The following is a 15,527-nucleotide window of genomic DNA, read 5'->3' as shown; positions in this document are numbered from 1 at the left end:
TTGATAAATTATTGATAGGAAATGTGCTGGAGGCCTCAGAATTTCATAAAAAACATCATGTAAATAGTAAAGGTTTAAAAAAGGATTTTTCCATAACCTGGCAACAAGCCAAAGAAATAGTGAAGAAATGTCCTACTTGTTCCTTCTACAATCAAACGCCATTACCAGCAGGATGTAACCCAAAGGGTACTCAGAGGAATGAAATCTGGCAGATGGACGTGTTTCACTTTGCAGAATTTGGAAAATTGAAATATGTACACCACACTATTGATACTTATTCAGGATTTCAATGGGCAACTGCTTTGAGTTCTGATCTGTAATCACTCATTTGCTAGAAGTTATGGCCATTATGGGTATACCTGCACAAATCAAAACTGATAATGCTCCATTATATGTCTCTGTTAAAATGAAACAGTTTTTTGCTTATTATAATATAAACCATATTACAGGTATACCACATAATCCTACAGGTCAAGCAGTTATAGAAAGATCAAACAGAACTCTAAAGGATATGCTAAATAAACAGAAAGGAGTAACAAAAACCCCCAGAAATAGACTACATAATGCTCTATTAACTTTGAATTTTCTCAATGCCAATGAGAAAGGAACAAGAGCTGCAGAGAGACATTGGATAATAGAAAAAACTACAGAATTAAATCAACCTATATACTTTAAGGATGTGCTGACCTCAGAATGGAAACCAGGATATGTATTACATTGGGGACAAGGTTTTGCTTTTATTTCTTTTTTTTTTTTTTTTTTTTAGTTTTTCGAGACAGGGTTTCTCTGTGTAGCTTTGCGCCTTTCCTGGAACTCACTCTGTAGACCAGGCTGGCCTCGAACTCACAGAGATCCGCCTGCCTCTGCCTCCCAGTGCTGGGATTAAAGGCGTGCGCCACCACCGCCCGGCTGCTTTTATTTCTACAGGAGAAGATAAGCTGTGGGTACCATCAAAATTGATAATGGTTCGATTTGAACAAGAGAGACCTCTTAATTAGAGGAGGTGATAGTTCATCAACTATCATGAACATCCAATTTAAACTAACTTACACCAGTAACATATGCCTTTTCATTTAATCAGATAATAACTTGCCAAAAAAGGAACATCCCCAAAAAACCTTGGGGAAAGGTTTTTGTTTTTGTCTTTTAGGAGAATGAAGGTTAAGGAATCTGAAGAACACTGGACAAATGAGACAACTGAAGAAAAGGGACAAATCGTCTATCCTAAGAAACAGAGTGAAATGGCGTATGGGTATGTTATCTAAAAAATTTTTATGTCTTCCTAAATGTTTGTTTCTGCTTTTCTTTAAAGATTTAACACTATTTAACCTCTAATAGTCCCAGTTCAATTAAAATTTAAAGCTGACTTTGGAGTTGGAGAATGGCTCGCTCCTTCTTTAAACTCAAGCATGTTATTAAAAGGAAAATACAGACTCCCTGTATCATGCCAGAGGAAAAGAGCCATCTTCTGCTATGGGACAGGAGAAAAGCCAAATTAATTAAGGGACTATTCTATTACTAATCTCAACTCTTTGATTCTATTCTGATTCTTTAAACTTTTCTTAAAGTATGAAATTTATACCAAAATTTACAAGATTAATATATATAGATATATATACATTTTAAACTTTGTTAAGATATAAATGGTCATATACAGTACTAACTAATTCTAAAAAGCCGCATATATAGTCTTTATGTTCGAGTCTCTTATCAGTTTTTTGCAGGAAATCACGGTCAGGCCTAACATCAACTGAAGTCTCCAGGAAGAAAATGGGGCCCCACAACAACAACAATTCCATGTGGACAATAATAACATCACTAAGCTGACAAACATCATCTACAGATCAGCTTTGAACTACAAAGTGCTCAGAGCAATTTTGAGAGCGCTAGCTGAGATGATCCAGTCTCAAAGACTACTTGAATAAGGATTTGAGATAAACCCTGAACTTTGGCATTATACACAGACTGGATAATGAAGGATATAGTTACCTTTCCTAGAATTTGACAATTAACCTAAAATTTTTCTTTCAGGATAAAGATAACTTCGCCCATACCCAGCAGGAAGCAATTTCAAGAATACGACGCCCACATTCCTAAAGAGGTGGTGTGGGGTGGTTGGTTTTTTGGTCTTTTAGGTCTTTTAATGGGTTTTGGGTCTGGGATAATTTTCATTGATTAGGGGGGTTGCTTACAAGTTGTTGTAAAGGGTGAGGAAAAGGGCTAAGCAAAGGAGATTAGATTTAAGGTTCTTATTTTAAAAAAAAAGAGAAAGAAAGAAAGAAAAAAAACGTAAATACTTTACATTGGATTGGATTGTTTTATATTGTATACAAATTATATATATTGAAATTGATATTGTTAGAAAATGCTATATGTATATTTCTAATTGTACCATTCATTTAACAATGTAATGCAATTTTCTAATCCTTGAATGTTATTACCAACTATTAGGATATAAAGAAATGAAAGTTAGTAGTTAGACATTATAATAGAACTTGTAGTTATATTAGGTATGTTTTCAAGATTGAGTAGATATATTTTAGATAGACAGGTTATCTTCAAACCCTTCAGAGATCTACAGAATATGGCATTTAAAATGTTTTAATAACTTAGAAAATTTTTCTTTTTTGTTATGACTATGAGACATGTCGGTTCCTGACAGTACCAATCTACTTCAGAGAAAATATGGGCATTGAAAAAACTGCAATTGGAGTTAACTTTCATTGTAGCAAAAGTTAGCCACTGGACAACAAAGTATCCTCGAATCAACTGCTGACAGACAGGACACGAAACAAAGGACTACTGATTCTTGTGAAAACAAGTGTGGTTATATGGCTTTATCAAAAGGCATCTTCTGAGGCCAGGACAATATAGCACCATTCCTGAAGTGGCCTTCGCAATCCGGGAAAGGTACAGTGCCCTTTTTTTCGAAGGCAGCTGAACAGGCAGTGGGCCGATGGCTTCTGATGTGCAATGGGGAGGTAGCTGAAACAGTTATTCTTGAAGAGTAATTAAGCTCATACCTCTCAACAGAAGAATGGCAGGATGCTGAAATGAAGCCACATACACACATAGCCAAGAAGAATGGACAGCTGAATTCAAAAAACATCAAAAATTTCCAGAATTTAAAATCCTGAATCATGACATGACACTAGTGGAATTCAGGTGTTTCTGGTATATAGACTGCTCTCACCCAATGTGAGGTTGAACTGTTGACCTTGTGTACATTCTACTTCACAAATGAGTCTGTCAGATACGCTAAGCCTATAGGCTGAAGATGATGCCCCAACACTGCGGAGAAACCTCAGATGATTGTCCAGGCAGCTGGCTGTTTCTGTCAACTCACAAGTTTTTGGAAGTTGCTTGCATGCACTTCCTGTTTTTATTTTTTATTTTTTTGTTAGCTAATACTATTTCCTTCTTGGGTCTCTGAGGGAGTTGAAGATTAGTTAGTTATAGTTGACGATTAATTAGGATAGAAAGTGAATTAGATACAATAGAATAGATAATGGAATTATTTTCTCTGAATTTGTCAAATACAAATGAACTAGACATTGTTTAGGTATTTATTACTTGTATATATTGTATATAGTTATTGTACTTTTGTATATAGTTTTTCTTATGTTAGTTATAAGCTTTTTCTTTTTTCCTTTTTATTAAAATAGAAAAGGGGAAATATGGTGATATTTTATTTGTATTAAAATGTTATTTGTATGTTAATAAATAAAGTTGCCTGGGGGTCAGAGCTATTAGCAAGCCATAGGAAAGCAGGGCAGTGGTGGCATACACTTGTAATCCCAGCACTTGGTATACAGAGCTGGGTAAGTCTCTGTGTGTTCAGGGATACAGCCATTATTGGACACACATGTCTTTAATCTCAATACCAAGCAAGGAAAACCTGGAGGCCTATACAGACAGGCCGTGACGAGGCGGTCATGTGGTTGGGTTTACAACCAATGAGAAGGCAGAACAGGAACACTATATAAAGACATTAACACAGGGGTAGTGAGTTCGGAGAGGTAGGACCACTGCAGGAGGAAGGGTAAGGTTTTAGCTCTTAGCTCTGACCTCTTGGCTTTCTTCTTTGCATTGGTTCTGTGTTTCTTATTTAATAAGAAGGTTGGTTACATCTACACTACACTACCAATGGGTACTCTTCTAGGGGCATAGCTCGGTAATGCAGTCCTTGCCTAGTATGTATGAGCCGCCCCGCCCCCCACTGGCAACAGACTGGAACCAGGAAACAAACAAGCAAACACATTTCTGAGCACTGGAGGTATACTTGGGAAAGTGCTTGCCTAGCATGGTGGAGCCCCGGGTGCCAGCACCTCATCAACAGGGCAGGATGGTGCATGCATGCACTCTCAGCACCTCATCAACAGGGCAGAATGGTGCATGCATGCACTCTCAGCACCTCATCAACAGGGCAGGACGGTGCATGCATGCACTCTCAGCACTTCAGGGAGAAGCAGGAGGATCAGAAGTTCAGGGTCATCAGTGGCTACATGGAGTTCTTGGCCACCCTGGGCTATGAGAGTCTAAAAAAATGCTGAGGATTACTCTAAAACAGACTTGACCACGTGACTTCCTGCCTTCCCTCTTGGCCATGGATAAAAAGCCACTCCTTACCCAGATCATGCTTCCCTCTGACCCCACTCTCGTCTTAAAACATTTAAGGCCCTAGCTGGTCTAAGCCATTTTTAGGTTCCCAGCCTTATCCTCATTTCCCCCCAGGCCCCTCATTCATCCACTGTTGCTCCAGCTACATGCCCTTTCACCCCTCTCTTGTAAGTGCCCGACTTCCCCTTTCTCAGCTGGTCCCTGTGCAAAGTCAGTCAGCACTGTGGTCAAGCTCCTGAGTACAAGAGCAAGGCTCTTCACCTCCTCATCTGTCATCCCGAGCAAGTTACTTGTCTTCATTTTGGTGTGTTCCTGGAGTAGCCCAATGAATCCCACGCAAATCACAGGGCACAGGATCTGAGAGAGCAGGCACTTACTGCGCTTAAAGATGGTAAATGTACGGACAACACCCAGCCTTGCTAACAGACTGGATACCAAAGGACAGGAGAGAAGCCCCAGTTACAGGGCCACTGTCTGTTGTTTGGTCTCAGAGCCTTAGCTCCTGATCCTCCTGCGTCCATCTGTCCACTGCTGGGATTACAGGTGTACACCACCCTGCCCTCACCCTAGGACTGTGTCCTTTTCAAAGATATTGCAGAAGCCAATAGAAGCCCCATCTATAACTTACGTTCTATCATCAAGTCCTGTGACAGTCACATCTTATTCAACCAGCAACTCAAGTTTGTTGTGTAGCTATATCATGTTAACTGAAATACCCAGGAAGGAAGCTTCTAAGAACCCAGGAAGTAAAGACAATTCACAGGGCCCAGGAAGCTCATGAATGTTACAAAATTCACACTCCTACCCCAAGAGAATACAAGCAAACAATGCTGGGGACAGGTGACTTTCTCTGGGAGCTACAGGGCACCATCATCCATGCTGGGGCGGGCTTTTCCATGATACGGCTGCCTTTGAATTACCCATGCTCCTGTAACATACTCCTAGACCCATTAGTTCAGTAGGCAAGGTGTGGAATGGTTTCTTTGACTGTTAGGGTTTTACTGCTGTGAAGAGACATCCTGACCACGGCAACTCTTATAAAGGAAAACATTTAACTGGGACTGGCTTACAGTTCAGAGGTTCCATCCATTGTTGTCATGGTGGGGAGCATGGCAGCATGCAGGCAGACATGGTGCCTGAGAGTTCTACATCTGGATCAGCAGGTGGCAGGAAAAGAGAGAGACACTGAGCCTGGCTTGGGCTTGAGACCCCAAAGCCCACTCCTAGTGACACACTTCCTCCAACAAGGCCACACCTCCCAAAAGTGCCAATTCCTATGAGCTCATGGGGGCCATTTTCATTCAAACTACCACAGTACTTTATCCTGGATGAGTAGATATTTGTTTGCACCTCACCAAGAAAAGCCATACACTTAGATGAGTTCATTCTGCCATTTATTCTGTCATGCCTAGCACTGGTGCTCAGTTAATATTTATTAAGGGTTGGGGAGGTGGCTCAGTGGTTTAAGCTAAGCCCTTGCTATGTAAACAAGAGAACCTGAGTTTAGAGCCCAGAACTCAGGTAAATGCCGGGTGAGCACAGTGGCTCACCAGTGATCCCAGTCTTGGAAGGCAGAGACAGAGAATCCCTGGAACAAGCCCTGGAACAAGCTAGCTAGAGCAAGCAGCCTTAGCAGAGCTCTGGGTTTGACCTAGAGACCCTGCCGCCTCAAAGAATAAGGTGGAAGATTTGATTGCAGAAAATTCTGGGCTGGGGACAGTGAGACATCTGAGTGAGTTAAGATACCTGCCGTCAAGCCTGAGGACTGGAGTTTGACCCTCAGATCCCACACAGTGGATGGAGAGAACTGAGTCCTGTAAGTTGTCCTCTGACCTCCACATGCATGCCTACACATATCACATACACATATATGCAATACATACAAAATAAAGAATATTTAAAAAATCCCTAACATCAACCTCTAGCCTCCTCACATAGGCACACATCTGTACATGTGTGTGCAAACACATGTGAACACACACACACACACACACACACATGCATTCACCACAAACATACGCTGAAAAGAATAAACATTTCTTTATTGAACAGGCCTAGGAGTGTGTGGCTCAATGATAGAGGACACACTTAGCATGCATGAGGTTCTGGGTTCAATCCCTAGCACTCACATGTGCACACACACACACACACACACACTATATACAAATGATATATAATACATATACATTATATATAAATACATATAAGAGATGATGATGCCAGGTGGTAGGATTTTAACTTTATTCTAGAAACACTAAAAAATATATTGCAACCATCTCATAATATGACATATCTTAGATTGTCCTGGGAATGTTGCCAAGTTTGTCACTCGGCAACTCAATGACATTCTTTTCCCTTTTTGTGACGCTGGAGAATGAACCGAGAAACTCATGCATTGTAGACCAGAACTCTACCACTGAGCCACATTCCCAGGTCCCACATCTTCATCCTTTCATCTGTTTGTTTTTGAGACAGGGCCTTCCTATGCAGCTCAGGCTGACCCTGGAACTCTTAATCCTGCTGCTTCAGATTCCCAAGTTTGGGCCTATAGATATGTGCCACCCCATACCAGGTCTTATCTTCATTCTATAAGCATAAAATGGAGGAAATAAATAAGCAAATATTTCAACGTAGCCTCACTGGAGGCCAAGATAAACACATGCCAGTTATTCATTTATTCATTATTGGGAACTATGCTTGAAGCCAAGGCCTTGTGTTTGTTAGGTACACTCTACCCTATCTCTCCCTGACCTCCCCTCACTTTAAGTTTTTTTATTTTGAGGTGTCTTACTGAGTTACCCAGGTTAGCCTTGAACTTGTCTTCTCCTGTGTCAGCCTTTCTAGTTTGCGGGATTATACAAGTATACCATCATACCTAGCTAAAACCAGACCTCTCTCTCCCTCCCTCTCCTTCCCTCCTTCTCTCCCTCCCTCACTCACTCTTCACTTCCTCTGGTATGCTAGGAATAAAATCCGGATCTTACTCATGCTAGGAAAGCACTCTACTGCTCAGCTACATCCCAGCCTCATGCTCATTATTTTTAGAGTAAACTGCATAAAAAGAACATTTCAGAATGAATGCTTAACCACACTTCCACACTTTACAGAAATGTAGATCAAGCTCGGGCTGCCTGTAAAAAATAGGATAGGCTGTCTCACAAAAGATCACATAAGAAAGAAGCTTCTCTGTGTCAGGGCTATATTTGCAGAAGTGATAAAAAAAATTAAGAGGAGTCTATTAATTAGCCCTTGCATTACACATCTGGTAAGTGAATCAATTTGACCTTAATATTTCCTATGTGCTGTCTGCAGATCACAACTCCACCTGCTCACCTGTCAGAACTAGTTCCGATCCAACACCTCCCTGAAGGTAAAGCCCTCCCACTGCCCTGTGTCTGTAGAAAATTCAACAAAATCAGCTACACATCACTATGGTTACTGAACCCTCCAACTTCCGTAAAGCGGTATTCTTCATCACAAGTCTGAAGGCGGCATGCCAAACTTGTTTCCTACCAAGCATGGTGGCCCACAAGTACAGTCCCCATGTTCCAGAGGCTGGCAGAGAGTTATCACGAGTTCAAACACAGCCTACGCTAAGGACAGAGTAGGCTTCAGGCCAGCCCAGTGTGACACAATGTTTCCAAAGAGAACATCATTAAAATTTATTTACTAATATTTTAAAGTCCATCCCATCCAGACTACAGATGCAGTGTGAGCAGCTGCCTCAGGCTCCTATCCCATCCAGACTACAGATGCAGTGTGAGCAGCTGCCTCGGGCTGCCATCCTATCCCTTCCCCGTGGACTGTATCCCCTCAAATCAGGAGCCACAATAAACACTTCCTATACTTACAGCTAAAATTTACCCGAGATTGGTAGAATTTCCAGTTCAAAACTCAAGACAAAGGTCAGTATACTGGAGCTCTGCAGTTTCCAGCTAGGCTGTAATTTCAGTCACACCCACACAATACGGGAGCACAGCAAGGCCTGCAGAGAGCACAGGTGGGGTCACATTACAGCTCTAAGTGTGAGCAGACATCTAAGAACTTTGCTCAACTAGTCCAAACGCTTGGTCATCCATAGAAAGGAAGACATGGCCTGGTGGTGTGGCTCCACACTCAAAAATAAGAGGAAATCGGCATAAACTCCATTTCTGTAACCTTTCTTTACATTATGTCATAAGAAGATTCATATGACCGACACACCATGGGTCTCTCACGGAACCTTGAAATAACAGACACAGCTAGAGTGGACGGCCAGAAAGCCCTAGGGATCCTCCTGTCTCCGCCTCAATAGTGCTGTGAATACAGACGTGTGTTGGGAACATAGGCATGAGCTAGGAATATGGACATGCACACTGAGGATGCAAGCTCGGGTCCTCATACTTACGTAAAAAGCATTCTGCTCTGCTGACTGAGTCATCTCCCCAGCACTCACTAAACGTTATTTCACAATATAAACATTCTAGCTGCATAGTACTCAAAAATATGAGCAGACCACAGTTTAACTTCTTGTTGTTTAGGGATCAAACTCCAGGTCTCACAAACGCTAGGCAAGCACTCACCACTGAGCTACATACACCCCACCTCCCTCTTCTACTGTTCCTGAATTTCCATTCATTTAAATGATTACAGGGTCCTGGGGATCAAAGTGAAGTACCAGTGCATGCACTACAAGCACCCTACCAGTGAGCCTGTCTCCAACCCTTCCCTTTAACACAGAATGCTTCCTTTCTTTTTTTTTTTCTTCTCTGTCCCCACCCCCCACCCCCAGACAGGGTTTCTCTGCCTAGCTTGGCTGTCCTGGAACTCACTCTGTAGACCAGGCTGGCCTGGAACTCAGAGATCCGCCTGCCTGTCTCCCGAGTGCTGGGATTAAAGGCGTGCCCCACCACCCAGCTTCTCTATTTCTTACAAAGGACCATGTACTTGGACTAGCAGGTTCTCAATCCCGTAACATCTGCATCTCTAGCTACAGCTTTGCCTCTATGACAATCTGTTATGTCCACCATGACATAACAAATTCTACCCAAAGGGTCTGGTGGCCAAGAATAAACATGCTTCAGAGGTTTCTGATGGGCACTGCCAACCACAGAGGAAGTGGTCCTGCATGTTCTCGCCAGCAGAGCTCACCTCTGAATGTCTAACCATCTTTTCACCTGCACAACTTTTTCCTTTTTTTTCCCCTGTATCCCAGGCTGGCCTCAGACATGCTTTGTAGATAAGGATGCTGAAATTACACAAATGTGTTGGTTTACGTGGTGCTAAGGATTGAACCCTGGACCTCATTCATGCATGGCCAACTCTGCCAACCAGCTACAGCCCCAGCCCACTTACATACCTAACCTGACGTGGCTCCTTGCTGTCCTCAGGTCTCCAGCTGCACCGTCTTCATCTGCCTGCTTCCTGCCCTTCACAAACACACTGCCACTGTGGTTTCTGCTGTCAAGTCTGATGGCTCTGCTATCACATTGAATCTGCCTCATTAGCATTTTATTCCCTGGACCAGTGGCTCTCAACCTTCCCAATGCCGTGACCCTTTAACACAGTTTCTCACGTTGTGCTGACCCCAACCATAGAATTATTTCATTGCTACTTCATAACTGCAATTTTACTACTGTTGTGAACTATAATGTAAATATCTGATATGCAGGGTATCTGATAATGTGATCCCTGTGGGGGTCATGACCCACAGCTTTAGACTATTGAAGATCACCCAGCTAATCTGATAACCTAATCATACATGCTAGATTACCTGGATAGGTTAATAAGCAAAATATATATCATCCATAGTATATCCAAATAATATCAAAATAAATATTATCCATAACAGTATTTTGTCTTATTTATATCATAGTACAATTTAAGAGGATTTCTTTCTTTTTGGACAGAAGATATCAGAATGTACCCCAGGTTGGCCTTGAACTTAAAGTAATCATCTTGCCCCACCACCTGAGTGCTGGAAGGACCATGGTTTTCAAGCTTGTGACAACTGAAATCACCTGGGGACGTCTTAAAGAAAAGGCCGCTTACCCGGCTGGCAATACAGCTCGGCGGCGGCGGCACAGTGCCTGCCTGGCAGGGCTGGAACCCCGGTTTCTACAACCACAGGGAAAAGAACTGCTAAGAACACTGGAAACCCCCAGAACTCTGAGTGAGTGTGGCCTGGGGGATGACCTAGGCAGGAGAAGTGTTCAGGCAGTGCTGGCACTGGAGAGCTGGAGACAGGAAGATAAGGGGATCAAGGCCAGTCCCTGCTACAAGAAGCACAGACGACAAAAAGCAAAAGGGAGCGAGCGAGCTGAACAGCTTCCAGGACCCCACGGAAGGAACGCTCAATAAACACTGTCGCCGTGATCTGACAGCGGGCACCAGATCAAAGAAAAAGTGAGGAAATGGTGGAGGCCAAGCACAAGAACAAGGAAGGACCTACAGGAATTAGTATTAGACAGGGTCTCACTACGTAGCCCTGGTTAGGCTGAAGCTCACCAGGAAATCTACCGGAATATCAAAGACGAGCTAATACCAATTCTCCTGAAATGGTTCTGAACCATAGAAACAGAGGGAACACTGCTAAACTCTTTTTACGAGGCTGCAGTTACCCTGATACCCAAACCACACAAAGACAGAACTAGGAAAGAGAACTACAGGTCAAAGCCCTCATAAACAAAAAACCCACCGAGATCTGCCCGCCTCTGCCTCCCCAGGACTGCAGATAAAGTAAGTGTGCACCACCACACCACGCTGCACTCACACTTCCTGATGTTAGAAAGTAGGCCCAGCTTAATCTCTCAAACAACTTCACCTGCTTTTTTAATTGAGCCAAACCATCTCACCCAAAAGTATTTGGCAAACAAGGTTGTGCCAAATCATGACAGCTGTCTAGGTTTTCTGTTTGTTTTGATTTTCGTTTTTCAAGACAGGGTTTCTTTCTCTGTGTAGCCTGATTGTCCTGGATCTCACTCTGTAGAGCAGGCTGGCCTCAAACTCACAGAGATCCTCCTGCCTCTGCCTCTCTAGCGCTGGGATTTAAGGTGTGCGTCACCACCACCACCCTGTATCAATAAATCAGCTTATCTTGTGTTTGAACAAAACGGACAAGCCTACAGATTTCCCCTACAATCTTGTGGAGCTCTGCACACCATAGAACCCCAACACAGCCTTGCCCTGGTGGTTTGGAAGGCATGCTGGAGAAGAAAAGCTTCCCTCCACCACACAGGCTACAGGCTTTTAAACAGACTCTCGGGACACTGAGGAGGTGAGGCAGGACGATCAGGAGCTGAAGGCCAGCTTGAACTACGTAACAAGTTTGAGGCCAGCCTGTGACAAGTAGCAAGATCTGGATACTGAAAACCAAAAATAAGAAAAGAACAATTTATAAGCCGACACGAGGGATGTGAAAACAGAAGAATTGTGAGTTTAAAGTCAGCCTTGACTACATAGCCAGCCTCAACTACATGACACACTTTATCAAACAACAACACACGTCCACACATACACGGCACATAGTGGGGACAGGTCTGCAATCTCCACATGGAGAACTTCCAGGAACTTGAAGCCTGCTTGTGGCCCACACAGTAAATTCCAGGTCAGTCTGTCCTACATACAGTGAGAGATCCAACCAACCAACCAAATAAAATTATAACAACAGTTGAGGGGCGTGGTGGTACACACTTTTAATCCCAGCACTTGGGAGGCAGAGGCAGGAAGATCTCTGTGAATTCAAGGCCAATCTGATCTACATAGTGAGGTCCAAGCCAGCTAGAGCTACGTAGTGAGTGAGTGAGTGAGTGAGAGAGAGAGAGAGAGAGAGAGAGAGAGAGAGAGAGAGAGAGAGAGAGACTCACAAACATAACTGGGCCAGGGTGTAGCTCACTTGTCCACTGTTTGCCCAGCACATACAGAACCCTGAGTCTAACCCCTTTTTGGGGGAAAATTCAGGGAAATTGCTTTCCAGGTAAAATATGCTTTCATCTGGTCTGAATGTCTTGCTAATATTTTCAGTTTAGCAGGAAGGTGACCAGAGCCACACTCTGACTGAAAACCCTCTCGCAAGCCAGCACCAGATGAGAACACTCATTACCTCCTCGGCTGCTGGGAGTACCTGGCATCACACATACCCAGCATGCTGGAAGGCATACCACAGAAGGCTGGCACAGCCTTGCCCTGTGATCTGAAGGGCAAGCTGGGAAAGAAAACCTTCCCTCCAAACCTGGGCTTTTCCTAAATTACTATAAGGAAGAGTCCTTCAGTGACCTAAAACAAGAAAAGATGAAGCACCTTGGTGCCAATACAGCATTCTTTCCTTATTCTGACTTACTAAAGATGGCCAACCCAGCCCAGTAAACACCCTTTATTCTCCAGAATCTTCGAAAGATGTTACTTGTAAGGTGCACACTCACTTCACGAGGGCTTCCTAGGAAAGACTGACTTTCTTGTATGCCTGTAGAGAAGAGACCACCATTGTTCCAACAGGTCAACACTCTGTTAAAGTCTAGATGGTGGTCCAGGCCCAGAATTCCAGCGTTCAGGAGCTAGAGGCGGGGTCAAGAGTTCACGATCACACTCAGCTACTCAGTGTGTTCCAGGCCAGACAGAGCTGCATACTGAGACCCTGTCTACAAAACAAGCAAAAAACAAAAACCATCTGGAGCTTATGGTTAAGAGCACTGGCCCTGGGTTCATTCCCAGAACCCACATGGAGGCTCACAACCCTCTGTAAATACAGTCCCACGTAATCCAACACCCTCTTCTGGCCTGCTTGGGCACGGCACCCACGTGGTACACAAACATGCAGGCAAAACACCCCTACATAGAATAAATAATAATAAAATGTAATGCATGTTCACATACTTTAAAAAATAAACAAAAACAAAAACAGAGCTGGGTGGTTGTGGCTCACGCCTTTAGTCCCAGCACTAAGGAGGTAGAGGCAGGCGGATATCTGATTTCTAAGCCAGCCTGGTCTACAGAACTGAGTTCCAGGACAGCCAGGATTACACAGCAAAATCTTGTCTCAAAAAAACAAACAAACAAACAAACAAACAAACAAACCAAAAAACCGCCAGTATTAAGGCTCAGTATCGGGCAGAGGTAGAGGGTGACTTGGTTGTGGAGGAGTGTTGGGAACCTGGATAATATAGACTACTCAAAAATACTATCCACTCGTGGGGTTCAGCCTTGGCTGCAGACTGCTTCTGATACTAAAAACAATCCTCCTACGACGAAATAAACCAAATAGTTACACTGTCCTGCCCATGAGGGGAAGCAACCTACACCAGCAGGGTACAGTGGAGAGAAATGCCACCCTATCAGGTTAAAGAAGGCCACATCGCCTTAGCTCAGGCCAAGGTTATCTCCCCGACATCGAAGGACACAAAACAAACGCTGCCGGGCAAACAGAAAGCACAGCCTGCCAAGGAGGACCTTGACAGCCTCCAGCCTCCCAGCCTCCTTTTCTTGGGCTGAGCTGAGAGGTGCCAGGGAGCGAACCGAAGGTCAGAACGGTTCCTCCTGGCCCCAGAACGGAGCGCTAGGGCCTGGGGACATTGGGAAGCTGCCCGCGCCCGCTTTTGCTCTTCGGGGAATCACAATCCCTTTCGCTAAAAATATTTAACTCCTCCTCTGCCTGCGGATGGGACGACGAGGGTGGGGGCGGGGTGGTTTTTTAAATGCTGTAGGCTTTGGCTCAAGACACTGAAAATCAAGAAAGCAGGGGCGCTATTTAGCACCTGGGAAAGGTTAAACAGCTGTCACCGAGACGCCAGGCGAGAACTTCACCTGTTTCCGGGCGCATAAGGATGCGAACACCACCGGGCTAGGGGTCCTGGGGAAGCGCGCACTCGGGGAAGCACGGGTGACACTGAGTGTCCCCACTGAACTGCAAAGATGCAAACACGACACCCTCAGCGCCCGGGGGATCGGAAGAAGCGAAGGGGAGGGGAGATGCGCGTTCACGGGAACACGGGCGACCTGGGGTATCCCTACTGCAGTGCAAGGATGTAAATGAGATACCCGCAATGGGCCCACGGGCAACCTGGACAAGCGATGGGGGTTTCGTTCGGGGGAGCAGGGGCGACACGGAGCATCCCCTTCGCTCTGCTCACCACTTGCTGCGCGCCGCGGAAAGTGGCGTCCAGCAGCATCAGTTTCCAAGGGTCGGACACCGCGCCGGGCAGTGGGATGTACACGTAGTAGGCGGCCAGCGCCAACAGCGCGGCCAGTAGGACGCACGACGACCTCATTGTCCCCAGGCCGGGCTGTCCGGAGATGACCGCGGTACGGTGCGATGCTACCCGGAGACGGCCAGTAAGTTTCTGCCGGCCTCAGCTGCTGCTTCACGTGTTCCTCTTAAGGCTGCGAGCCAATCACAGCCTGTGTCGGGAGGAAGTGGGAGCGCGGATGTGCCCCCTCCGCGGTGTCCTTGCGAAGGGCTGCGGGCTCGCCAGGTTGCAGGAAGCGAGATGGTGCTGCCGCGCCCAGAGGACGCACAGCAACCCCTGGCGGGCACTGTGAGTATGACCGCCTGTGATGCCAAGCTGCCTTCTGAAGGTTCGCAAAGGGGTTCCAGGCCAGCCTGAGCCGCTTGAAGCAGTCTCAGAAGAAAAAAACTAACAGTAACAAAAAAACAAACAATCAAACAATAAGTTGAGTTTAGCACACATACCTGTTTTGAAAGGTAGGAGCATGAGGACCAAGGTCAAGGTCATCCTGAACTACATGGCAAGTTTGAGGCCATCCTGGGCTAGCCTAGAGACCCTGTCTCAAGAAAACCAAAATATTAAACAAACAAATAGAAAACTCAAGTAATTGCATTGTGCAACTTCCAGAGCATATAAATCATCTGATCCAAAACGGAGATACTATTGCCAAAGATAACAAAAATCCTCTCTCTAGAGGAAAACTTGGAA

General features: G+C 44.7%; 1 protein-coding gene across 1 annotated transcript in view; it reads right to left on the bottom strand.

Annotated features, from left to right (window-relative positions):
- Nceh1 (neutral cholesterol ester hydrolase 1) overlaps positions 1-14,931 on the bottom strand; it is a 76,721-nt gene extending 61,790 nt beyond the window's left edge. Inside the window, exon 1 of the mRNA XM_059265282.1 lies at positions 14,724-14,931. Within this exon, the coding sequence (XP_059121265.1) occupies positions 14,724-14,861 (138 nt within the window). The 5' untranslated portion in view covers positions 14,862-14,931. The remainder of the gene's footprint in view (positions 1-14,723) is intronic.
- Between the last annotated feature and the right edge of the window lie 596 nt (positions 14,932-15,527).

The sequence above is a fragment of the Peromyscus eremicus genome, chromosome 6 (genome assembly GCF_949786415.1).
Source record: "Peromyscus eremicus chromosome 6, PerEre_H2_v1, whole genome shotgun sequence".
NCBI lineage: Eukaryota > Metazoa > Chordata > Mammalia > Rodentia > Cricetidae > Peromyscus > Peromyscus eremicus.
Note: the sequence above shows the minus strand (reverse complement) of the source record. Positions and strands in the feature narration are given on the sequence as shown.